The sequence below is a fragment of the Tauraco erythrolophus genome, chromosome 3 (genome assembly GCF_009769465.1).
Source record: "Tauraco erythrolophus isolate bTauEry1 chromosome 3, bTauEry1.pri, whole genome shotgun sequence".
Classification (NCBI taxonomy): Eukaryota; Metazoa; Chordata; class Aves; order Musophagiformes; family Musophagidae; genus Tauraco; species Tauraco erythrolophus.
The window spans coordinates 22,966,270-22,992,190 of NC_141467.1; the positions used below are offsets into that span (position 1 = coordinate 22,966,270).

The 25,921-nt window shown below is 38.5% G+C and overlaps 1 protein-coding gene across 3 annotated transcripts in view; it reads left to right on the forward strand.

Annotated features, from left to right (window-relative positions):
* The window catches only part of CTNND2 (catenin delta 2), a 566,505-nt gene that overhangs the window by 526,239 nt on the left and 14,345 nt on the right, over positions 1 to 25,921 (forward strand). For all 3 annotated transcript variants that reach the window (XM_086609047.1, XM_086609048.1, XM_086609049.1), the window contains 2 exons: positions 2,537 to 2,621; positions 23,023 to 23,149. In XM_086609047.1, the coding sequence (XP_086465173.1) occupies positions 2,537 to 2,621; positions 23,023 to 23,149 (212 nt within the window). The remainder of the gene's footprint in view (positions 1 to 2,536; positions 2,622 to 23,022; positions 23,150 to 25,921) is intronic.

The window sequence follows — 25,921 nt, forward strand, 5'->3', positions numbered from 1 at the left end:
CCAGAGCTCTAAAAGAGCCTCACAAAGCCAGGCCACAACCCGAAGGACAGATTTATGCACCCTACATTTGGTATGAGAACTTATGCTGCTCGCCTATGTGATCGGAGCATTGCCAATATAATTTAATCACATTTCTTTTCCTCTATTGTCACCCTTTCCTTTTCATACCAAATTCATTATTGGAACATTCTCACATTTTAATTGTAAGGGGTAAAGCTAGTAGCATAACAAAGTGTGTGATTCTAGTTGTGGGAGCTCCCCATGCTCTGCTGATTTATTTGCATTTTTATTACTAAATCTATTTAAAATTTTGATTTATATTTTCTAGATCAAATGTACTGATATTGCAAGCAGGTTCATATCCATTTCTCTTAAGTTGAATGTATCTTTCCTCGGAATAATGCATTTGTCTACCTATTCATTATCTGGTAGAGACTATTAATACATGTTGAGTCTGGAATTTTCAAAGTATCACAGGCAGTTTTAGGAGCATCCAAGAGTATAATTCCCTGTCTAAGTATCCCTCATAACTGTGAAAGACATATCCATGTTGAATGAAAGTATTTAGCCCATGTATTGTTGAGTAATTCAAAAATGCCCTCCCAAATCATGGTATGTGTCCCTCCTCTCAAGTATTTTGAGTTGCAGTCCTATGTAATTACTGTTACAGGTTACATAGTCCTAGAACAAGAAAACTTGTCAACTCACAGTGCTACAAATGCTTATCATAAATGAATGTTTCGTTTTTCTGCCTTCAGAAATGTTAGTATTGCACACCGCTGCTTTGATTTGATTTCTTACAGGTAATCCATTGTTTAAAAATCAGAATTGCTGGTTGTTGGGCTGATAGGAAATTCTGGCATGCTCAGTCCAACACATTAAAACACTTCAGTATTAATTTATCTTGTCCGGTCTGAAGCATCTGCTTCTGCAAGCGCGGGATACTAGCCTGGCCATGCATCCTGGTATGTATCAGTGCCAGGAGTGTGGGGCTGGCCCCATTAGCCTTTGGAACATGCCCAGGGCTTGGGAGCCTTCCCTGTATGACAGCACAAGAGAACTGGTGTTCATAAGGTCATATTGGCCAAGCCCATATTGGCTTCACATAGTTCCCGTTTCCTCTCAGTACTCACAGTATGGTTGGCGCAGTTATTTTTCTGGTTACTCCATGCTACCAGCACACCACTAGCCAGTACAGCTGGGAGCATAATAAAAACAATTATGCTGGAAAATGTTTATCAAATTCTTGTTTATTCACTGATTACCCACCTACTGCTGTACTCTGGGTGAAAAATGGAAGAAAAGGGGAAAAAAAGCACCAAAGAAATCACTAGGAACATACTGTATAAGTTAATTGAATCAGTTGTGTCGTGAACTTTATTTTACCAGCTTGAGTGTCAGCCTACAAGTGGTCCTTCTCAGAGGTCACAGGATGCACCAGAGCCTGACACCTGAGAGAGCTCCCTGCCCAAACCAGTAACATAAACTGTTGGTTTTCTGGTTTCTCTTCAGATTTGCATTCCATGTGCTTTTTCTGAATAAAACATCAGTCACCTCAATGAGTGCCCTGAACATCATTAATCTTCACTCCAGATTTTGTCCTTTGGAAGGTTTTCTAGTGCTCTGCTGCTTTATGTGTGTTATTGGTACTGCACAAGGGCTTAACTACACAGTGTATGCTTCCTCAAAGGGCTGGCTTATCCTTCCAGTCCTTTTCTTCACTGAGATGAATACTCTCTAATCATCTTTTTTTTTTAGAATTTTTTTTAAGTTACCTATCCCAAGAGGAATATGTGACTCCAACTGATTTTAACAGTAGTTTAGAGCTTCTTCCAAAACCTTTCTGAAGAGAAAGTCCGTGTGAAGTTATATATGGGTTTCAGCTTGATTTTACATTGCTGTAATGGTGTGAGCAAGATGCAAGTCCTGATTTGGATTCCTAACGAAATTTGTCATGACTTTTTATAATCAGTTGTATTTCTGCATCTTGGCTCTGCACTTCAAAAACAACGCTCGTCACCCATCTAGAGTGATTCTTTTGGCCACAGCTAAGAGTTGCTAAATGCATTAAGCATGTTGTCATGAGTTGATGTTTCGCAGCTTACAGAGAAAGAAGCTCTGGCTCTAACTTCTTGTCCTTTATACCAAAAGTTGTAGCCAGGACATCTTCTTAGAGATACTTAATACTAATTGGGTCCTCAACGATTTGGGCAATTGCTGCCTCTCTCATTCCTCTTATGCTCTCAGCATGAATCTTTGGTCTCAGTGTGCTGAGGAACACATATTTTTATTTTGCCCCTCCCTGAATAATTAGTACTGTAGAAATAACATGTATTGCCCTTGCTTAAAAGCACATTGGTCTCCAAGATGCCAACCAAAGATCTTATAGAACATTTGAAACATACTTTAATTGTGGGTTTAAATCCATAGCAATGCATTTGAAAATTGGGATAAATGGAGTCTTGCACTTAACAGTCTCTTTCTCACTCTTTCTTTCTCTCTCTCTCTCTCCTTTTTTAATATATGTGTGTAACAGGCATTCGCCAAAAGTGGTGAAAGCAGCATCTCAGGTCCTCAATAGTATGTGGCAGTACAGAGACCTGAGAAGTCTCTACAAGAAGGTAAGGCTTGGGGTTTTTCTAGATTTGTCATCTTTCATATGGTTGCCCAAATTTGGAGACTGAGAGACTTTAGACCAAAACATTTATGTGAACTAGAAATTCACTTAGAGTTTAAAATTTCAGATACTTGGACCTATGGCTTTTTCCCTCATTTCGACTTTTAACATAGAAATGCCTTTTGAAAAAACATGGTGGTGAAAAGAAGATGTGACTTTGATTTTCAAAAGAATTCATACAGAAAGTGCTGGATCTGACAGCCCTGGAGAGTGAAGTCCTCTGTTCTTAGAACAAACCTATACAAGCTCTCTTACTGTATTTTTCTTTCTTACACCTCCCCACCCTGTCCTGAGGAGATTACCAGATTTCCAGCACTTCAGCTCCCAAATTTCCTCATGAGATTGTAAACAAGAGTATCTGAAGGAGTGGTGCTTAGGGACCAGTTACATGTGGAGCTGGGCTGAAACTTGATAGCTTCACTTCCAATCGACTGGCAGACAGTAGCATCATATACTTGGTTTTCAGACAGTCTATGGAGTCTGTTGTACCATACCATTCCCTCAGGCCTGCTAACCTCCTAAAAATGAATCGCAATACGGTAATACCATCCTGTGAAACAACATCCTCTATAGCTTTTAAAACATACAAGTGTCTACTTAGTAAATGACAACGTTTAAAGTAGTTCTTGCTGAATATTTCCAAACTGAATTACATTCTCTGTGCGTATCAGCCTGCGGATTAGTTCTCAAAGGTCTTCTTGCTACATGGAATTTCACAGCTGATCTAATTGATAGTAATATTCGTAATCTCAGCAAAGAGAGCAAAGACTTCATGTGGCACAAAAGTACAGGTCCTAGTAAAACTGAGACATAAGAATGGTGAAGTAGGGAAGGTTCACAGCAGTGTAGTCTTTGCTGTATGTATTTTACACAAGAAAAGAACTTAGTTGCATGAAATGTATACACCAAATGTCAAACTGGCGGAAGCTGACCTTCTGTTTGAGATGCTGTTCTTTTGCATGCCTCAGCCCTGCTTGTGTCAAGTCTGAGGAGTAAGGAAGATGATTATTGAGTCTCCCCCATTGTTCACTTCCAGTGTTTTCAGTCATCCTTGACAGCCCTAGGGATACCATATGCGAAGACATTCCTAGTAAAGAGCTGGTACTCAACTGTCCCTTTAAAAGGTGGGAACAAGCAAGAGCTAGAGTTGGCTTTTCTTGACGCAAGGCAGTAACACACTGGAAGTATGCACAGCCTGACTTCTGTGCATGTGGGTGGCTGCACTGTAGAGGCTGAACTTTATTGCACCATAATCTCTTAGAGGTTCTTACAATGTCTGGCTCATTTCCAACCTTCTGTCTGCATATATAATGCTGTGATGGAAAATCAGTTTCTGAGATTGCTCCATGCAGGAGGTAATCTATATGCTATATGGCTTCTGAGTACATCACTAGCTAAAGGACATTCTGTTGGCTGCCAATGGGAATGCCTGGTAGTGTACTTACATACTAAACATGCTTGGGTACTAAGTACCTCGCACAATTAAAAGAACATTTTTTGTGGCCACAAATACATACTTGTGGTATGGAAAACAGGGCAGCCTAGCCTTTGAGGTAGCTTCCAGGACACTCATAGCAGACAGATTGTCTGTATTGTCAGGAAGCGTTTCATTAATCTCAGCTAATTCCTACAGGCTTCACAAAATCTTAAAATGAAGGTCAATTTCTACTACATATTTATGTATTCACTATATGCCATTCCATATGCTGATAAGCATTGTATAAATATGGGGTTTTTTTGATCAAAATGTTCAGATAGTTAATTTAAGATACTCCTGTTTGTTAAAAGACACACAGTAATATTTATGAAGTCCATAATATTTATTAAACTTGCCTATAGTAGGCTGACTTATGCTGACCGGCTGAGTTTCATCACTGTTGGGAAAATACTGTTTTTGTGACAGGAAAATTAGAAAAGTTTGCATTATCCTAATAATCAGCTAGTTATGTAGTATAAAGATACTGGGTCAATGCAATCTTTATTTTGTCCCATTAAAATGCATATGCTAGTGAAAATGAGTGAACATATAGCTGACAGTATAATACGATCATCACTTTGCAGTATCCTGCACTTGCACATCCTTTTTTGAAGTGCAGGTAAATCCCATTGCATAACCATCAGCAATTTCTTCCTACGTACCGAAATATCTATACAGATACTTTCGAAAGAATTGGTGGCCTACAGAGAGGCACAATTTTGTGTTGTAAGACAAGGAAATTACAAGCATCATATCTCATCTACCAGAAAAAGTAACAGCACTTACCTTACTGTTTGAGAAACAGTGTAACCAAGTAGTTTGAATTGTGTTATATTTTTGAGCTACATATTTATAGTAGAGTAAATAAGGAGAGATAAAAAGAATAAAAGTATTATCCTTTGTGTTAATGGGGAAAGAAGGCAATATATGTCTACTGCTGATGCAGTAGTAGTCAGTATATTTAGTTCAAATATGACTGCATCAGCAAAAACATAAAAACCTCATTCACTTTTCTAATTTGCTCAACATTACAGGAATCATGCCATGGCTGGCAGAATGTAAACTGCACTGACAGAAAGTCCATCCTGAGTTGAGGATTGGTGTGGTTGCCTAATGACTTGCCACACCTGTGAAGTACCAAAAGCCAAGAAGTGCATAGGCACTAGTTTCCCACTTGCAGCTCTCCCTGATAAACTCCTGGCTGTGACGTGGCGAGCAGTGCTGAGCCAGAAAGTACTCCCCTCCCTGCTGCCAGTAGCTGGGCTGCCCTAAGCAGGGTATAAAATGCTTCCTGCAAGCTCTGTGACATTGTGGGTGGGCAAGCTCTTCAGCGATAACCAAGGCTATGACATTAATATGCCTATGTAGTGAAACCCAAACTAATCAGCCTCTAAGGACAACGTCAAAATCAGCCATTGCATAAAAAATAGCCCAAATTTAACAGATTTCAGGGCGCCAGGTTCAGCTGTATTGCTTAATAAGAATAGTAGTGTGCACAAATTCTATTGTGTCACTCTGTCTGACAGATATTGCTTGTTTCTCTGGTCTGTTCAAAGCCAAAAACTGCAGCAGCAACTGCAACAACTCAGTTAAAACTTCATGGACCAAATCAAGCAATATACTCTGTCTCAAGGTCGTAGTGTGTCTGGCTAAGAATACAAACAATATCTTTTGGCAATACAAAAGTTTAAGTCTTATCCGACTTTTTTACCCTGAAACATGCAAAATTATGCCACAAACCAGTGAGGCAGAAAGCATAGAAAATTAAATCTGGTAAGCTGAGTTAAGCTAGAGATAGGCATGTTTCTTGAAAAAGAGTTTTATGCTAGCCCGTGTGCTGTGTTTAAAAAGAAAGGCAGAGCAGATGGACAGAACAAATCCTGCAAGCAACGTAGCTCCAACAGTCCAGAGCTCAGAGTTCTGGTACTCAGGAACTTCTGTGCAGTGGGCTGATCCTGCACCCAATGAAAGCAATGAGAAGGCCCTGTTGATTTCATAAGTCCTTTCTGTAAGACCTCAAAAGCAAGAGCTGGAACTTTTGCAGCCAACTGAACTTTACTGGGGAGACAAGCTAAGTAGTCTGCGGCATCTAATGTGTACAGGGATTCCCAAGATCCTGTAAAAATTAAGGACTGAAAGTTTGTGTGTTGCTTTCATTCAGTTTGCTGGAGCAGGAACATTGTGCCCATTTCTTAATAGCTAATACAACAGGAGTTGCACTCTTTGAACTGTTAGTCTCTTTTCTCAAGTAGCTTTTTATTCTATAGAACATATGCTGAGGTGGACAGTGTAGCTTTTCTGCATTCTGCAGAATGCTGGCTAGGTTTCTAGCTTCCTACAGCTTGAGCTGCAAACTCAAGGAAGCGGAGGAGGCATTGGCTTTGATGTCTCAGTTTCCACTTGGAAAGCTCTGTAAGTCCACAATACCTTATGCAGTGTGTTTGCAGAGCTATGTCACGCCCTGTGCCCTCCACCGACAGGTTCTATCCAGTGTACTAGGATTTCCAGTTCATAGCTGTGCCATGGCTTTAATGGGACAAACAATCTTGTTAGGCTGGGCTGGAATGGAAAAGGCACAGAAGGTAAATAGTCAGTGTTCAGATCTATGAGCGAGGTGACAGTGTTTACTGTCCTTTGTAGGCTTGTGTTTTGGGGAAAAAAGAGGATTTAATTGCCAGTGTGGTTAATTTGGCACTATCCTAACACAGTCAACAGGAAAAAGTTATTAAAAGCATAAATGTTTCCAGTCCTGAAATTATAGGGGAAATAAAGAGGAAGCAATGAATTTTAGTCTTGAAGTGAAGGAGTTGCCAGTCAAGTTTAATTTGCAGGTACTTCATCATGGAAAATAGTGGTTAGTTTGCTGGCAATGGATGAAACAGAAATAAAATATGAAAACTTCCCAACAAGAGGAAAACAAGGTTCAGATTCAGTCCCTATAGACAGTGTTTGGATGATTTATTGTAATTAATTTCTAAATACTGCTAAGGCTTAACAAGTAAGAAAGAAGTGATCATCACAATTTTTCATCAGTATGTGAAACATTGTGTCCTGAAGAGTGATTTTACTGTCATGTCATTTTCAAACTTCTTCGTTCTCTACAAGACTTATGTTTTCACAAATTGCCATTTATCTGCCTCTGTTTTCATGAGTCCATTCCAAAATACTTAAAATCTGATTTTCAAAAGTGCTTAATGGTCACATGGTCCATAGCCCGTTGGTGGGTCAGTGTCTCAGCGCTTACGAAAAAGAAGGAGGGGAACTATCCTGCCTCTCCCTGTGCTTCGGAGTTATGGTACACCCCTCTTCTTCAAGTATCTTGTACGGTCAGCAGGAGAATCAAGTGCTGCTTACAGTCTACAGAGAGGTCGTGTCCCATTTATGTTTAACTACCTAAGCAAGATAAAAGCAGCTACTGTGGTGATTCTTTAAAAACACCTATTTCCAAGTGAGGAATACTGGACCCCACTCCAGTTTCTAGGGTGTTGGCTGATTGAAGATTTGGGGACACCTTGGGGAATGCAGACGTGACAGTAAGAGAGCAGATTTCAGTTAGCTGGTACTTTCCATCTGCCTTGATATTCAAGAAGATAACCAACAACTCTTAAACACAGATAGCTTGTTAAATTACATGAGGAAATTTGAGCAAAAGGTTGTGCTAAATGAGCTGAACATGAAAGAAAATTTATTAGCTAAAACCAAACTGCAATTAGCATTAAATGTATGTAATGTTAAAAGAGCTGGAGGAGCTGTCAGGAAGAATATGTTTTCTATTAATTGATTTGCTTTGCCTAGCCACTTAGGCTCCAACAAAGTATGTTTACGTTCTATCATTATGTTTACACTTATTCTGTCTTCCAGTATTTAAGTAGAGATCACAATGAATTTGTAGAAATTATTATTCTTTTTCATTTATTGTCATAGATTTCTGTTCTGCGGGGAATAATAGAAGTGTTTGTCCGATTCACCTACCAAGTGAATAAAAATACAACCAATTATTTGAAACCAAGAAGGCTGTTAAAGGTGGTTGTCCTTCAGCATGTAGCGTGCCATTTACAACAGGGAGAGTATAGTGGTAGGCATTTAATGAAGTCAGAGAAGTCACTCTGAAGATGGCCTTGCCTGTCATTGGCTGGAAAAGATATTTAGAATTGCCCAAAGCCTTCGAAGCCATTAAGGCAGTCTGGATCTAGAAGAGGACTCTCTTTTCGTGTGACTTTCAGAATAATAAAATGATGACTCCATGAGAAGGTCCTTGATTGCTAAATGTTCCATGAAAATTGCCAGCAATAAACTTCAAAACTCTAGTCAAGGAGTTTTAGAATCTCAAGTCCTTTCTTAAGTAAAATATGCCTAGTCACCCTTTAAAAATGTTAATTACATCATGCTATCATGTAGACTTGGAACACATCCTTTGAATTTTCTTCTGGTGAGGTTATCAGTCGAACTTTCTCCAAGAAGATGCTGTCTTTAGTTTAAATTTACCTAGTGAAAAGGCCTGTGCAGACCTTAAACTCTACATTAAGGATCTAAATTCCAAATCCAGAATATCATCGTTCCTCAAAAAAGTGGCTTGACTTGAAGAAACTATTCATGTGCCTAAATTGTTCATGAGCATATGTATTTTGCAGTGGTGATCTTTCAGTGGGGCTTAATTTGTTTTTATATAACTGGCAAGGCCTTGTTCTGATTAATATGTCACCTTTTTAGAGAAAGGATGGATTAATTTAAGGTAAACCCCCTAATGAAATATAAAACTAGATTATCATGATAGAGAAGGCGTTGTCTGGAGCCCATTTTTGTATTAACTATGAAAATGCAAGTGCCTGATTAATAAATGATTGACTGATTGATTGATTTATGGCAGTGGGCGGCCCCAAGCTTCAGTGTGACTGATGACAGAGGATTTTCACCAACCCACCACTCTGGGTCATGGCACGCTCAGCATACTCTCTCCCAGAGCCAAGAAACCAGAATCTATTCCCCAACCCAGGTATTCTGGCTGTCAGGTGACCAGTGTTGAATTGTTCTGTTTTGTGCATACTGAGATTTGTACCCAAGGGAGTTCGACAGGAGATGTTTGACTCAAAAGTGGCAAAGCCTTACTAGAGTGTATATTTTTAAAATTATACAATTTAATTTACTGAATCCAGTAGGTTCTAGATGGAAAGCATCTTGCTTCGCTTAGGAGAGCAGTCCCGTCCGTTTTAGCCATATGAGGAAGGTATGGAGACTTTTTCTCACTCTGAGGACAGCATATACCTGCGAGAGGGACAAGTGCATGACATTCAGTTACCTGACAAGCTTTCTAGCATTTCTGTAATCTCTTTTTTGACTGTCTGAACCTTTCAAACAGAGAGGCAGTTATTGATAAGTGCTATGTTGCAATAGCAGATTAAAGTTATCAAGCACTTTGCTTTCTTTTCTAACCCAGTGGCATCTCTAAGAAAACAGCAATACCCACATGTTTCAGTAAAAAGATCTCAGATAAACTAGGATATCTATAGAAAAATCAGTTTGTCCAGGAGTCAGATAAATTCTTAAAATACTAATTTTCAAAATCTCTATTAATAACAACAGTGCAGAATTCCTTCAGACATAAGTACAGTTCATGAGAATTTGCATGACTGGGCATTTTATTATTACAGATACTCTTTAATTTTAGGTACTAAAATTCTGTTTCCTTAACAAAGTGTAGTCTTTTGTTTTCCTCCTAATATTTTTTCATAATAAAATGTGACTCTCTGGCATTATTGCAAAACCAAAATATCTTCTACATGTGCACAACATTCAAGCAAATCCATGGAGAAAGCTTTAAATATATATGTGTATGTGTGTGCTGTTTCTGATAAAATAGTTAGAGAAAACAGAAATGTAGATGTTTTCTGCTGGTCACACAGGACATAGTAGTTATGCTATTTCTTTCAGTTTGTTTTTTTTCCTCCTAAGTGCGCCTGGAGGAGAGAAAACATCAGACAAGATCTTATTTAAATAGTTTAGACATAAATATCTTTCAAGGGTAGGGTAAATCCCTTTAATCCTTAGCTAATAGAAATATGATATTTAAAATGCCCAGCATTTCATCATCTGATATATGACATTACTTTATTTTGTTAATCAGGAATTAAGCAAATTCCTAAATCGATTTTAAATAAAGGAAATGTGGACATTTTCTGTGGAATTAACATATTCAAGCCTTTTTAAAGCATCATCTGAGCATGTTAGAAGATAGTGATTCTATAACCAACATAGCAAAAAAAAATTATCGTCTTCAAATATATGCTTTCTTTTTTTCTTTCTCTTTCAGTTTTTCTTGCCTAAAACACGTTATTCTCATTTAACTGAGCATTTTTAATGTGGCTTTTTATCAAATGGCAATCTTGTTAAATACTTAATCATGAAATTGTCATTGGTTTCAGTACTGGAGAAAAAGTTGGTATTGCTGATTTTTTATGTGTGTGTTGAATCATTATGAAGTCTACATTTTATGCTGTATATTAGTTACCAGTGTTCATGTAAGATAAGTTTGCCTTTCCCAATACACATGCAAATATGAAGTATTTATTCATTAAACCAAAAGCATATTTTCTGTTCTGCAGGAAATAACAGGTAGTAGCTGCAGACCAAAGAATAATCTGTTAATCTTTTCACATTTTTCTTAGAGAAAGACACAAAAGCTTTTCAGTAAGGAATGATATGTTAGTCTGGAATTTTGCTTTTCTTTTTACCCTGATGCTACTCTTTTAAAGATAATTAGAGCTAGGCAGCATCCCTGTATAGTATAGACTTTTAATTAAACTTACCTCCTCTTTTGGTTGCATATGCCTTCCCAGGCATTTGGTTTTTTAAGAATAATTTAAAACTTTGTCAAGTAGATTTTGACATTTGTACTTTTTCATTGCCAGTTGCCTGCTTAAATAATATGCTGTTTGTCTATACAGTAGGAATTTACATATCATGAGCAAAATCATGACACCTAAAGAGCAAATTGTGCAAATAAATTGAGCCAAGCTACACAGGTAAAAACTTTGGTGTATGCAGAAGGATTCAGAAGTATTCACACATGGAAAAAATGGTGTCTAAACTGTGCTTGAATTTTTAAAAAGAAAAAAGGGAGAGGGGGAGAGAGAGATTCTCAGCATTTGGCATAACAAATATCTTGTGTCTTCACCTAGCTGTATTATCATTATAAATCATTTGGCTAGTTTTTAAGAAGAACAATTTAGAAAAAAATACAAAATTTATATCTAAAATATTGCAAAATGCTAAGTCAAACTGAATGTTATTTCGCTTTTATTTGAATGCAAGTAATTATCATTTCACTTATGCAGTCAAGTAGATGATGTACTGATTTTCCTAGCTTATCCGTCATATCAAGTAATATTTTTCCTGATTCTGTCTAACCCCCTTTGAGTTTATAAACAGTATCAGACAATATTAGAAAGAGAAAAGATAGCCATTATTTTATTACTTTTTTTAATGTATTTTACATGGCCTAAAGAGAGTAGGAAATCTAAAACATTTTCCATGTTTACTATGATATTTAAAATATTAGCAGTAATCTAAGATACAGTCTGTGCTGAAATGAAGATTGAATGCTGATGATAGTATTTTCATGGAAAGAGTTCTGTGTAGATGAAGTTAGACCTTGCCCATCCTTACGCTATTTTGCTGTGGGCTTTTTTACTGAATGGTATCCAAAAAAATCAGATATGATGACAAAGCACAATCAAAGCCAAACTAAGAGCTTTTTTTGCACTCCTTGCGAATACTTGTATGTCTTTGTGACGACATGTCTGCATTTTTTGCTGGTGAATTTCTGCATGTGCATATATGCATACACAAATGGGGATATGTGTATGTAAAACAGACGACACAGCATGGACCTGGAAGACGCTGACTTTAAGCTTGATGTCTGAACAAAGAGAGCTTGGGAAATCCCAAAGGAATAAACCTTAATGGTTTGACCTACAAGCGTAGAAAGTATCTGCAGCTCTGCTTGACTGTTGCTTTTATGATGAGGGCTTTAAAGGCATGATAGTCCTTTCCTTTAACATATGTGCGTTGTAGCAAGTGGCAATTCAACGACCAGACTTAACAGTAATTCTTCTAAATTATCAGTAAGAAATATGTGGAAGCTGACACCATTCTCATCCAAAGCCTGCTAGACTCAAGAGGTGCTAAACAAATAAGAAAAGAATCAAAGTTGATCCAAACAGTTCTCTAGGATGAGGCATAGACATATATGATGCTAAAGCAGCCTCAGCATTGATGGTGAGTCTGATGGTAAGCTCTACCTGATTTATGTGGGAAGCACTAGGCATTTTTCACCTGAAAACTCAAGTCTATTTTAGGGTTACTAGGTGCAGATTTAGAAGAGAGAAATTTAATCTCATAGTTCTGTAAAGTATGTCTCTAAAGTACTCCACCTTTTGAACTTCTCTGAAGAAAAGAAAATTTAAAATGCAGCCCAGGAGTCAGTATCTTTGACTTAGAGCCTTCTTTCTGAAGTGAATTGTGTAACTGAAGTTTCTGAAATATCCTTAGGGTAGAGATACAAGTAGGCATCCGGAATCTGGAGGGTTATGCATAAGTGGAAGGTCACATCTACAGAATTTCTCTTCTCAAATGTACGGTTCCTCAGAATAAGATTGGATTTTAATACTTGAATACAAAGTAGACATCTAAGAAAATTATCTGCATGTCTTTTGGTACTGGTAACATTTTCACTCCACTTGAACAGTGTAATATATTTTTAAAGCAAATATAAATAACATTAATTAATGGGAAAGAAAGCTTAGCTGGATTCAGAGGTACAACACTGAAAACAATCCAAAAGTCTTATAAAGACTCTGAAAAGTCTTTTAGAGGTACATGCTAAGAGAAACCATTTTTAATTCATGTCAATCTTTTTCTCCAAGATTCATTCAAGGAACATTTTTTCTACCTATTTCTACCACTCAGAACTAAACATCTTTAATTGTATGCTCGATGCTTGCATATCTAGGTTCAGATACAGATAAAAGCACATGTGTAGTAAAGAGTGTGGTGAGAAACTCAGTTTCTCCCAGCAAAGTTGAACTGATATGTTGGGTGGCTGCTTATAGTTTTGCAAATGAATCAAATCAGGAGAACTCTTACTAGTAGTAATAGCATATACAAGCAGTGCAGATGGGATGGAAATCAAATTAATTTTATTATTATGGCAATCAAAGCATGTTTTCTTTTCAGTGGTAAATAGTCTAGCTGCGATGGTCTGAGTTTTTTTCGGTAGTGGCAAACTGGACATCTTTTGTTGATGCTCCTCTGTGTCGCTGTACTTCTGCTATCATCATCCTTGTTTTTCTGGGTCCTGTAGGAAGTTAAAAGTGTTTGTGTAACGTGGCCAGTACATGTAAATTCAACTAAAGTTCGATGAAATACTGAGCTGGTGTATCAATATCCTACTTTCAGTTCGTTCGTGTTCTCCATGATCTAATAATGGGTGAGGAACAAATTGCTGAGAAGTCCTTCTCATTTCTTTCCTCTTCTTTTCCTAAAACTGCTAACAGAATTCAAAAATGGCCTAAATATGTCTACCATTTCAGACTCGAAGAAGGAAACCTTGTATTTTGAAAGGAGTCTCTTTTGTAGTATATGTGCTTCGTTCTGAATTGTTTTACTTCATTTACTAGCTGATACAGTTTGTCTTGATAAAAGAGCCATAGCTGCTTCTTCCGGCAGAAAATAGAAATGAAAAGTTTCACTGGCAGTTTCTAAATTGTTTTTATTACTTTTAATTTCACAAAGTACTTTTAGAGAAAGTTGTTCCTCTGAAATGAGAGTTGTAGGCTTTGGTGCAATAGTGTCTTCCTATTTGAGTTAACAATTCTAGAGCTCTTATTTATGGAATCAAAAACAAAGGTGTTTCAGTGAAAAAGAATATGCATTTCTCATTGTTAATGTCTAAGCGTGTTGGTAAACTACATGTTCAAAGCAGCATATTCTTAAAACTCATACAATTTAGCAATAATCACTCGGATCTCTAACTCTCTAGTTTAAAGTGTATTTATACAAGAACTTTTGACCTAGAACCAAGGACAGCATGAATTTCAGTGATGAGTGGTGTCCCTCAGAGGTCCATACGGGGACCAGTACTGTTTACTGTTTTCATCAATGACATAGACAGTGGGATCAAGTGCACCCTCAGCAGGTTTGCAGCAACACCAAACTGTGTGATGCAGTTGACACGCCTGAGGTATGGGATGCCATCCAGAGGGATCTGGACAAGCTCAAGAAGTGGCCCTGTGTGAACCTCATGAGGTTCAACAAGTCCAAGTGCAAGGTCCTGCACACAGGTTGGGGCAACTGCCGATATCAATACAGGCTAGGGGATGAAGGGTTTGAGAGCAGCCCCTTGAGAGCAGCAGAAAAGAACTTGGGAGTGTTGGTTGATGAGAAGCTGGACATGAGCTGGCAATGCACATTCGCAGCCCAGAAAGCCAACCATATCCTGGGCTGCATCCAAAGAAGCGTGGGCAACAGGTCCGAGGGAGGTGATTCTGCCCCTCTACTCTGCTCTCATGAGACCCCACCTGCAGTACTGCGTTCAGCTCTGGGGCCCCAACACAAGAAGGACATGGACCTGTTGGAGCAGGTCCGCAGGAGGGCCATGAAGATGATCAGAGGGTGGAGCACTTCTCCTATGAAGACAAACTGAAGAGAGTTGGGGTTGTTCAGCCTGGAGAAGAGAAGGCTCCACGGAGACCTTTTTGTAGCCTTCCAGTTCTTAAAGAGGACCCATAAGAAACATGAGGACAAATCTTTTAGCATGGCCTTTTGTGACAGGACATGGGGTGATAATTTTAAACTGAAAGAGAGTAGATTTAGATTAGATCTAAGGAAGAATTTTTTTACAAAGAGGGTGGTGAAACACTGGAACAGGTTGCCCAGAGCGGTGATAGGTGCCTCATCCCTGGAAACATTCAAGGTCAGGTTGGACAGAGCTCTGAGCAACCTGATCTAGTGGAAGATGTCCCTAGTCACTGCAGGAGGGCTGGACTAAATGACCTTTAGAGATCCCTTTCAACCCAAACCATTCTGAGATTCCGTGATCTAGTGACTTTTCCAAAGGGGCACTGATGCCTTGTTTGTCAGACAGCTAAACATTTGCATAAAATGATCCCCAGTTTTCAGCCACAGTGCTACTCTTCAGGAAGCACAAAAAACTAGTGGATCTTGATGACAATCAGTATCATTAGTGCTACCATGTTCTTTACTGTAAGAAACAATGTTTTTCTTATAATGATTTTTGCGTGTTTATGTTCATAGGTATAATAGAAGAGTTATATTTGGTTGATTTTAAGATTTAATCCATGTAAAGTAAGAGTAAGAGGTGTTGTTTGGTTTCTAGTCTTTGTAAGGACAGTAGGCTTATGAAACAGACCCTGACCATAAAGTAGTATTTGTCCTGCCCCCAAGATTTTGTGGCCAAGAGCCAGAGTTTGCATTTCTAGGGCATAAACATGTTGAGATAGGTGAAATTGCATTACTGGAATAGAATTGAGTCAAAAATTATTGTAAACACTTTCTTGGATGCAAGTTTTTTTGTGCATACAAAAAAGATACAAGCAAAAATAGTTCTTTGCGATTCTCACAATTTAAATTATAGCTTATGTACCTTATGCAGGAGAAAATAGAAGAACAGAAAATCTAGCTGAAGGGCCAAATACTGCCTTCATTTCCTCTAAAATGTATTAAACCAATTTTATTTCTCTTTAAGAAGCAAAGTGATGCTTTGAAAAAATGAATTTATTTCATTTTATTGCAGTGTTTTGAAAGGTTTATTGTTTAGCTGCATATAACCTCAGCAAAGTGAATAATGAACTCTGCCATAGCTGAAGTCTTGTCCTTCATGCTTTGCCTCACATACGATTCCCTTTTCTTATAGCTATTTTATTCATCAGATTAGGTCTTGTCATCTTTGCAACTTGTACAACAACAGGAAATCAATAATTAATTATGGATAGGTAAAGCAATGCCTCAGTGATCTCCTGAAACATCCCAGAGTTGCACTGTATAAAACAATCAGGGATAGTTACCTACCTGTTTCTCACTTGGATAGATCTGGCAAGTAATTCACATATCTCTGCCTTACCGTGTGTCTCTTCATAGCTAAAATCAAGGGATGAGATGTAAAATTATGGTAGAAGTTATGTGATTAGAAGATGATAACACTGCACATAGAAAAAGTGTTTGAGAAAACTGGCCAAGGCCATCTGTGGTATTTTGGAAAAAAAAAATTAGGTGGTACTTTCAGAAGAACATAGTTCCTCAGGCTCTGCAATGACAAGAGAAAAACAGAGAGAGAAAATATTCCAAATTATTTTGGGGTGGAACGCTGGCAAGAGGAGAATAATGGCTTTACTTCCAGAGAAGCTGAGATGGAGGCTGAGAGTTAAGCATCCTGTTTTGAAATGAATGAGTTTAACCACCAATTCTGAAAATGCCACTTTAAAGACTCTACAGAAAACTTAATAAAATAATTCTCATCCAGTGACAGACAGTTTTGCTGTGGTAAATGACTATTTGCCATGGAGCCCTTCTTTAAGCCTCCCGCTGCCCTAAATACATATTTCTCTTTCAGCATCTTGAGCAATTGAACTTCTGCTGCGTCTGGGATGCAGAAATGGTCGCTTATAAGTAAAAGCCATTTCTACGTTGAAATAAAGAGTAAAAAGGAGAAAAAGTGCTGAGGTCAAGCCCGCTGCTCATTGTACGAAAGGAGCCTGAAGCAGTGTGTGTGTATGGCAGAGCCGTGCTGGCCGGGAAGCGGTGAGGCAGCCCCCGGCATCAGGCACGGAGGCAGGTGCCAAGAGCCCCTGGCAGAGGCAGCTGCTCCACTGCCAGCTCTGCCGCCCGGCTGGCTTGGTCTTTCCCTGCCTGGCCCAGCAATCCTTTCAGGAATCGTTTGCTGATAATAAGATTTGGCACTGTAAATTCCAAGGAAAAAAATGAAAGAACACCTTTATTTTTAATATAGAGAGTTTATGTATAACTAGTTCTGGTTTTCAAGAGTGTTTCTGGAGTTGCTGAAGTCGTAAGAATTTAGTTGGAATCCCTCTTCCAAAGTAAACACACTTCAGTACAAAGGCAGTGGCTTTTTTAGAGAGCAGCCATCTCTCCATCTGTCCTTCAGCAGCTGACGTTTCGTCGTGAGGTACTTTGGTGGCACGCAGGGAGCAGTCCTGCTAGGAAGCTGAATATCGAGGTGCGTTGGTGGGGATGGTTAGCCTCCGCTGCCATGGGGCTGGCAGAGGGAGAGAAGTCAGGCTCGTTATCGCTGTTGAGAAGCACTGAGAAAAGTATTTATTCTTCCTCTTTTACTAAAAGAAATAATATGATCCCACTTTATAAAGCCTAATGATAAGAACATTTAAACCACATTATTTCAATAATCCCAGTTAAGAGCTCCATGAGATACATATGTGCATCACCCCAACCTCGTTACCACTTCAGCGTTCTCACCGCAGTCAAGTCACGCACATAACTCGTATGTCAATGTATGTAGATAATTTGATCCCGTTCTAATTTCTGTTATGTCTTATTAGCATCGTGACAACAAATTCCCAGTGAAGAATTGCCCAGACCTGTGTAAGTCTGATGAGCCTTGACTTAATTCACATCAGATTTATCTTTTACTCTAGACAGTGTCACACCGGTGCACACCAGTCGGGATGTTTCATTTAACCTGACAGCAGTGCTTCAGCTTGCGAAAGAAACAACACCAGCAACTCAGAGCAATGTCTGGCTGAGTTTCAAAGCGAGTAGATCCTACAGTACATACTTAGAAGCACTTTGCCTTGTTGCTGTATCACCTACTTCTAACATCATGGTGGGTCTAGTAACCCGTTCCTGCAAGTGGTTGCCTATCAAAACTTCACATTTCTACAGCTTATTACCATTACAGGAGCAGTTGTTATTACAATTAATTCCTGGAACCAGTAAAATGCTGACTAACAGATAAGGAAGCAGGATGACAAAACAAGTCTGGTCCTGTATGCTTCAAGTCATTTGGAAAAATGCCTATTAAATCAAGTCACAAGAGGATCAGGCTTGAAGCAAGAAGTAGCATGCTGGAGAGCTTGTAAACTTGGGGGAGGCAAGACACAACATTCTCTGTATTTTCTCAGGTTTTAGTGGCTTCATTCTTGAATTTTTTGCATCATTTTTGTTTCTTTTCCCTAGTGGGATTTCTCTGTTTCCGAGAAGTAGCTCGCTTTCTTCCTGACAATGTTAGGACATCAGTGGCCAGGAGTCAGGGAAGACTATGCTCTTCAGCTTTGAAAGATACTGATGTACATGCAGCCACTGTACAGCGTTTCTAAACCACTCAGTGCTCTTTAAGTCAGTGTTTTCTTAGCAGGTGATCAGCATAATCAGTGAGAGGGCAGGGCTTGTTCTTATTTTTGCTGCATGGCTATGAGCACATGAGCTGATGTGGGTTTTTTTTCTGACTGGATGCCATGAGGTCATCCAGGCTGGGCACCGCGCCGAGGCTGGTGATGCAGTGCTCCTTCCCAACTCCACCACGCTTTGCTTGGCCACCTCCTGGTATCTTTCCTCTCTCATCGGTGAATTCTTCAGGCGGGAGCTCTGCTTTCCCATTGTGAAAATTGTCAGCATGGTGTCAGTTCCCATCAAGGCTTAATTTCATGCAGTCCTCATAGTGTTACTGTACTACAAGTGAGAAGATGGTGTGTCTGATACCACCCACCTCTGCAAATCATCTCCTCAAGTCAAGGACTCTGCTATCAGAGAATTCTGAAAATTTGAAAATCTTGTAAACACAGTAGAAAACTGCTTTCTCTTCTTCCTTGCATTTATAAACACAAAAAGAATGATATGGAAAACCCAGATAGATTATATTTCCATGAGATACCTATGCAATAGGTGTTTTGCACAGTAAGTTTAGTCACCCTGACAAAAGAATTATTTCCCGTGGTCCTGAAGAAAATTATTTTTATTCAAAATAACTTAAAGTTGAGCAGAAGGGCAAAGGACCTGTTCACTCCTTACGCCCAGTAAAAGGTGATCAGTGAGACTACAGTTTCACTTTTGTTTTTTACAGTGGTTTTCCAACCCCTGCCCCAAATCCCTGCAGCTTTCCCAAGAACATATCATCAGACATGTCACTGCCAATCAAGCTTCAACAGTTGGACTTTATGGAGTATAATTGAGAGAGAATACATATATTCATGATAGTCAAAATATAGAGAAATGCCCAGTAGAAGATACTTTGGAAGAGATGATCAGGATGTATAATTGTATTTCTGTACTCTGGTTGTTCTGTGCCCTCCTATACTGCGCAGTTGCCACCTATTAATTAATTGCTGCCAGTTACCAAATGCATCCATTCTGTAACAGAATTGCACTGAATTTCTTTCCAATTTGTCAGATCTTTTTGTCTTACTCCTCCTCTCCCTAGATCACGTTTGTGGCTGGTAAATAGGTTTCTGAAATGCAGTCTCACACACTTTGCTTTTGAGTTAGCTTTCTTCTCTGCAGGACACTGCTATATACTGTACCTTTAAGTACCCAAATCAATTTAATTAAATTTCATTACAGGCACTGGAGCTGAAACAAACTAATAAAAGCAGCCATCACGTCAGGTGGTATTTATCTCGGCATTAAATTGAAAATACTCCCTTTAGGCTCTTAAAAATTAGTTTCAATATTTAACGCTAATAGCTTTTGGAATTGTTGATGGGGATGGTTTTAATGAATTTGTTACAAACTGTTTACCTTTCCAAGGAAAGAAGCTTGTTCCTTGCGGCAGAGGAGAGCCAAAGATAGATGACTTAAAAGTATCAGGGTTTTGAAGTACCTTTGTGAGGTCTGGGAGCTGCCCATAATGCTGTTGAAAACACGGTGAAGGTTGTCATACAGTGATAGTTATGTGCCTTCTTTAGTCAAAAGCAATGCCAAGTCACCACAATACAGAGTTTAGTGTTTGCCTGACTTGTTTTATTTTGTGGATCGAGCTTGCAAACTTGAAAGCTTGTAGCAGATTTTATTTGAAGACCTCATTATAGGCACTACTCTTAGCAGAGAGAAAAACATTTGTAGGGAGGAGAAGAAAAAACATCTGCCCCAGAGAAGAATGCCAGCATTCCAGCTACAGCTTCGGAGCCACCTTGTGATGCTGCTTCTGAGGAAGCAATCTTGACAAAGAACCCGTCGATACTCTGCAGAACAAAACTGGTGCCACACACTGTTCCTGTGGAGTCCGTGGGACCGTGCAGGTACCGGGGATTTATTTTGTCCACTTCCCATCAGAGCCAGGGTCCACGTATTAATGTAAACAATACGGATGGAATAGACAACAGGAAGAAAGGTTTAGAGGAAGGTTCAGGTCACTTTTTTCTGACCCGTGTGCCAGGGATTTATTTGAGGGAAGCAACAGTGCAAAAGGAGAGCGTACCTGGCCATGCATGCATCCAGATCCACAAAGCCGGCACTGTGTAAGTGTGGCTGATATCTCCTCCTTTTGCAGGCAGACAGTAATAAATAGTCTATTCCTTCTCCTTTTATCAGATCTAGAGTCTGTCCTCTTGGTATCTTCTTCAGCGGTCTGTTTGAAAGAAAATAAATGATCAGAAAACTGTAACAGAGTGAATTATAGAGTCACCTTTCTGGCAAGAACTTCTGACCCCAGAGAAGGAGGAAGAAGGGAGCCATTTTTCTTCAGCAGGATAAAGGCACAGGCTTCTCACGTGTGTGCTACTTCATTTCAACGGTAGAGAAATCACCGTGCAAGTTAATATTAACAGGAGATGTAAAAATAATGCTAAGTGTGTTACTTAGAGTCTTGATGCTTGGATAAGATTATTGGACTTAAGCTATTAATTATTTTTAAATATATATATGTATTTTATATATATACTTATTTTATATATATATATTGAAAAGTTTCTAATCATTTCCAGTTTCATTTAACTGTAAGAAGCTAGGGCTTTACAGATAGTTTTGTTTGCATTCTCTTTGATTCTCCTTTTAGGTTGGAGGACACGGCTTGTGTAGCAGCTGCTTGTTGGAAATGAAAGACTAGGTATAGAAAATGTTGGTTTAAGCAAGTGGTATTAAAGATTAACTATTTCTCTTTTCAACTTACTCTTATTTTTTATTAACTAACTCTTTTTTTCCTTACATTTTCTTATATGACTATCATGAAATATGAGGTGCAGTTCAGTGAAGTGTCCTAAACATGAGAGACTTCTGTGGACAGATAACTCACTATCTACTCTAGGGAAAGTCGTGACTCTACTATGAAAGCTCTGCCCAGACACCTCTCTTCCTTTTCTTTTCCTCTGAAATCACAGCTGAGATACATGCATGTTTATACAAATGTGTTATATAAGGAGTACAGACATTCAGAATCTGTAGTTAGGTGTCACATCTGTCTATCCTAATTTACTTACAACGGTTCCCTCTACATCAAGTATAAGTATCTTCTTTCCTCCTGCTGTTTTTTAAAAAAAAAGTGTCACACTCTTGCTGAGTTCTCTTGCTTAAAAGTTTAGCAGAAGGGGGATTTTTCAGGCCATTTTCTCTTGCAATTCCAAGAGCCAGGTGCCTGTGGTTTCTGTGGAGGGAACAAAGTCAGAGAGATGCCTTGAGCAAAGGCAGAGTGGGAGGGGGTCGGAGTCGGGGTTGGACGCCTGGAGTAGCCTGAGGTACAGAGAGGGCAAATATTCTTTACTACCCCAACAGATAATTGTTTTTCTGTAAACAAGAAGAAAATTCCAGCTGTTTTTTTCGTGGTATTATATTGCGTTTGGTTTTATTCAGCATTTCACTGCAAAAATTTTGTTTAGTGCCGTGCCAAGTGCTTGACTAGATTTCCATTGAGCCTAACAGAAAGAAGGCATTTTTAAAAGGCATACGCCTTCAGTGAGAGACTGGAAAAACTGTGTTACTGATTTAGATTTAACATTAAGCAGTGATAAAGACAGTTAAAATCTATCAGTACATTATTTGAAATACTTTTGTTTAATAAGAGCACTAGCAAAAGTCTATTTATTCTCTCATGACACTTTCAAGCTATTTTTAATATCTATTTAAAAATGTAAAGTACATTATTTTGGATTATCGCATTGTATTGTAGTACAAGCACAAAACATAAATTATTAAAACCCCCTTTTTTTATTTCTGAACTAGATGTTTCTTGTGTTTCTATTACTTTGTTTCTTTTTTAAAAAATACATCACCATTACCACAGTCTCAAATAGAAGGAATAGAACTTCTTTCTGTACATCTTGGAGAAAAATGCAACCAGGAAAATGCATTGATTCTTTTTCCTTGCATGCAAACAAATGGGCAGTTGATATAACTAGACTATAGGTACACAAGTAGTTACAATAATCTTGATAATCCTGGAGCTTCCCCATCTACTTACTCCAAAACTTCCTTATAAGATAGAAAAGATTTCAAGCAAAAACTGATTTTGACCATGAAAACAAGCAGTCTTAAAATTTGGCATATCTTCATAGCCAGAACAGCATTCACAATGTGAAAATAAAGGCATGGAAAAAGACAGAACTATTAAACAAATAGCCTAAAAAGTTGTTCAGTCTTTTCATAATTTGAGTCTTTCTGAAATGTGTTATTTACAGAATTTTCTGCATTTTATTTTTTCTCCCGGTGTGTCAGTACAGTCAGCGCACCGTATCCTGCACCGCTAAGAATATTTGCCACCCAGTGGCAGGAAAACAGACAGTAGCCCACTTGTGCATACGTAGTGAAAACACTGGAGGAAAATACTCTGTTCTTAAAATGGGGAACTGTATGGCGTTTCCACTGACTGCTGTCTCAATGTTTGATGTTCCAGGATGGATGGTCGCAGTATCACTTTGTAGCCTCATCTTCAACAATAGAAAGGGATCGGCAAAGACCGTACTCTTCATCACGCACTCCCTCCATCTCTCCTGTGCGCATGTCTCCTAACAACCGCTCAGGTAAGAGCAGACTTTCAGAACTGAAGTAATCCATCACTATCATTTTTTCCTTCTTCAAGCAATGTTGGATTTGGCAGCCGGATTTTTTGTTAACAGTGGTGGAAAGGCACAAAATATATTCTTTAGTATTACCTGAATTATCTGTTCAAAATATGAATTTTTTTTTTTATTAACACCTTGTAAAGTTTTACAGCAGAAAGAATACTCCATTAACTTTTTGTTAGAATTCTCATGCAGTGTTTTCCTGATTGGAATTACCTGACTAGATCTCAGGGCAATGGTATCCACTGTAACATGAGGAATTCTGTTACTCACTTTGCTAGTCATGAAAACCACTATGTTGTTTATGACCGCTCTGCACACTTAGCAGAAGTTGAAGGATCCACGTTACTTTTTGGTCACCTTTTATTCTGGTTATATGTATATGTGTACATAAGGGTGTGTACACATGCATATATGAGTTTCACAGAAGATTGACTTTAGGTCTTCATGTGATGTTGATGGCATATTTACACTAGCTATCATTAATTCTATAGGATCCATACAATGAATTAATGTAAGTATCTCAACTTATGCTACAGTGTTCATTAATTTTTCTATTCAGAAATCTGAGGATTTTCCCCTCAGCTTATTCTAAGGTAGAACATACTTTGGTTAGATAAAACCATTCCCAGTGAAAGTCTTCTAAGATAAACAAAATAAAAATCAGCCTTTCAATGTGCTTTTTACTACTTGTTCAATCAAACACTGCCACTCATAGTCATACCAAGAGTTTAGGATTACAATTGGCCAAACTGATTCTTGCCATCAGCATTGTGCCATAGTTTTGTTTTTAAGAAAATTTTTAATTATCTAGAAGCTGCATCTTAGTCCTTCAGAACAACCACTGAGAAAGTTTGAAAATGTAGCCGGAAGTACAGAGAAAACTGTACTGCATTACACAAGTCCATAAAAGACTCTTTTTCCTTTTTTTCTTCTCCAGAATCTCATTTTGACTGTAAGTGCAATGCAGTTGAAATGCCTGGCCCTGAAATCTTAGTCCTCTTTTGCCAGAACTGTCTCCTCATTTCATTACTCTTTTGCTTAAAGAACATACTTAGAGAAATTTTGGATTAAATCTTACTTCCATCATCGGTTATCTTAAGACTGGAAAAGGACAAAGATATTGGCTGTTTCTGAAGGAAGAGGAGCCCTTGTAATTACAGATCAATCAGGTCAACTTCATTCTAGGAAATTGCTGGAACAAATAATCGCAGTCTCAGCACCTCAAAGATGATAGGAACCTACAATACCGCTTAACTCTAAGAGTTTCTATTTCTCCATGGTAGTATAAGTTACTGTCTGTCTGGTAGTATCCATGTCAAATCCAAACATTGGTTCAATACGATTTGTTGTTACAAAATCCACCTGAATTCCTGCTACAACATACTTAAAATGCTTTGTGGAAATAATAGTCAATAAATGAAATCTACTGTAATCAGTAACACTCTTTCACACAAGATTTTTATGGCCAAGCTAGGGCAAGCTCACCAACAGTCCAGAAAATGTCATGTGTGGTAAATACAGATTGATCATTGCCAAAAATGGAAGAATGCTTTGCTTGGAGGTTTGCCTTGGGTTCAGTACTCTTCAGTGGTTTCATGAATGACCCAGATAATATACAAAGAATGCCTGTTACCTTTGCAGTCGACATAAACCTGGGAGAAACTCATGTACCTTGAAGGGCGTTATTGGAATTCAGAGTGATCCTGAGAAATCAGAGATACTGTCCAAAGGGAAAAAACATCCAGACCTTTACGAATAAATTATAAGGAGAGTATCTGGCTAGACAAAAGTTCTTTAGGAATGATTTAGAGATTTTTGTCCGTTGCAAACGTGAATTGGGAGATGGAGAAATCGGGATATGAGGACCCACTGAAAGGACTGTAATAGTTTAACTTAAGTAAGAAAGGCACAAGATGGGGGCAGTGGGCAGAGATATTCATCAAGTATTCAAGCACGTAGCAGCCAGCTGTGAAGAGGAACGGCATGAACTTTCTCTACTTTCATAGCAGACAAATGGGAAATAATGAGCAGCAAGGAGTCAGGCTAGACATCAGGGAACAGTAGGGAAACAAAGCACTGGAACAGACTGCTTGGAGCTGTTATGTGGTCTCTGTCATTAGAGATCTTTAGTTTTAGATGAAAATCTGTCAAGAATTATTTTGGTATACTGAATCCTACCTTGGGGTAAAGAGTTGAAGTAAATGAACTCACAATGTCCCATCCATCTCTAGGACTTGGTGATAAGATGCTTTAACTAGTGTAGAGACCTCTGTCTTCTTTTCTGTGTCCATTAAGAATAAGAGCAGAAAGCCTTGATAATCACTTTTTCAGTCTAATGCCAACCAATAATTTTATGTCTGCTTCCAGTAAAAACTCTGAAAGAGGGCACTTCTGGATTTTACCACTTACCAGAAAGCAGTTGTTCTCGTATGAGAGAAGACAGAGAATTCCCACAGGGAACAGAGAGGTGGTTTTGTCTTTATCAGTCAATTTTGTTCAAAACACTAGAGTGCTTAAAAGCATTACCAGAGTGTGTGAAACAAAATGTATCCCTGTGTCAGCAAGTTTTTCATGGCTTGCATTCTGTTTTTTTCCCCGTTAGACTCAAGTTGCCATTAGCTGATTTGGTAATTTAATGTCATGTTTCTTTATATTTGCTGGATTATCAGCTTAGAATTACATCACTATTGACAAGGAATTTAAAAGCAATCCCCAATTCTAATGGCT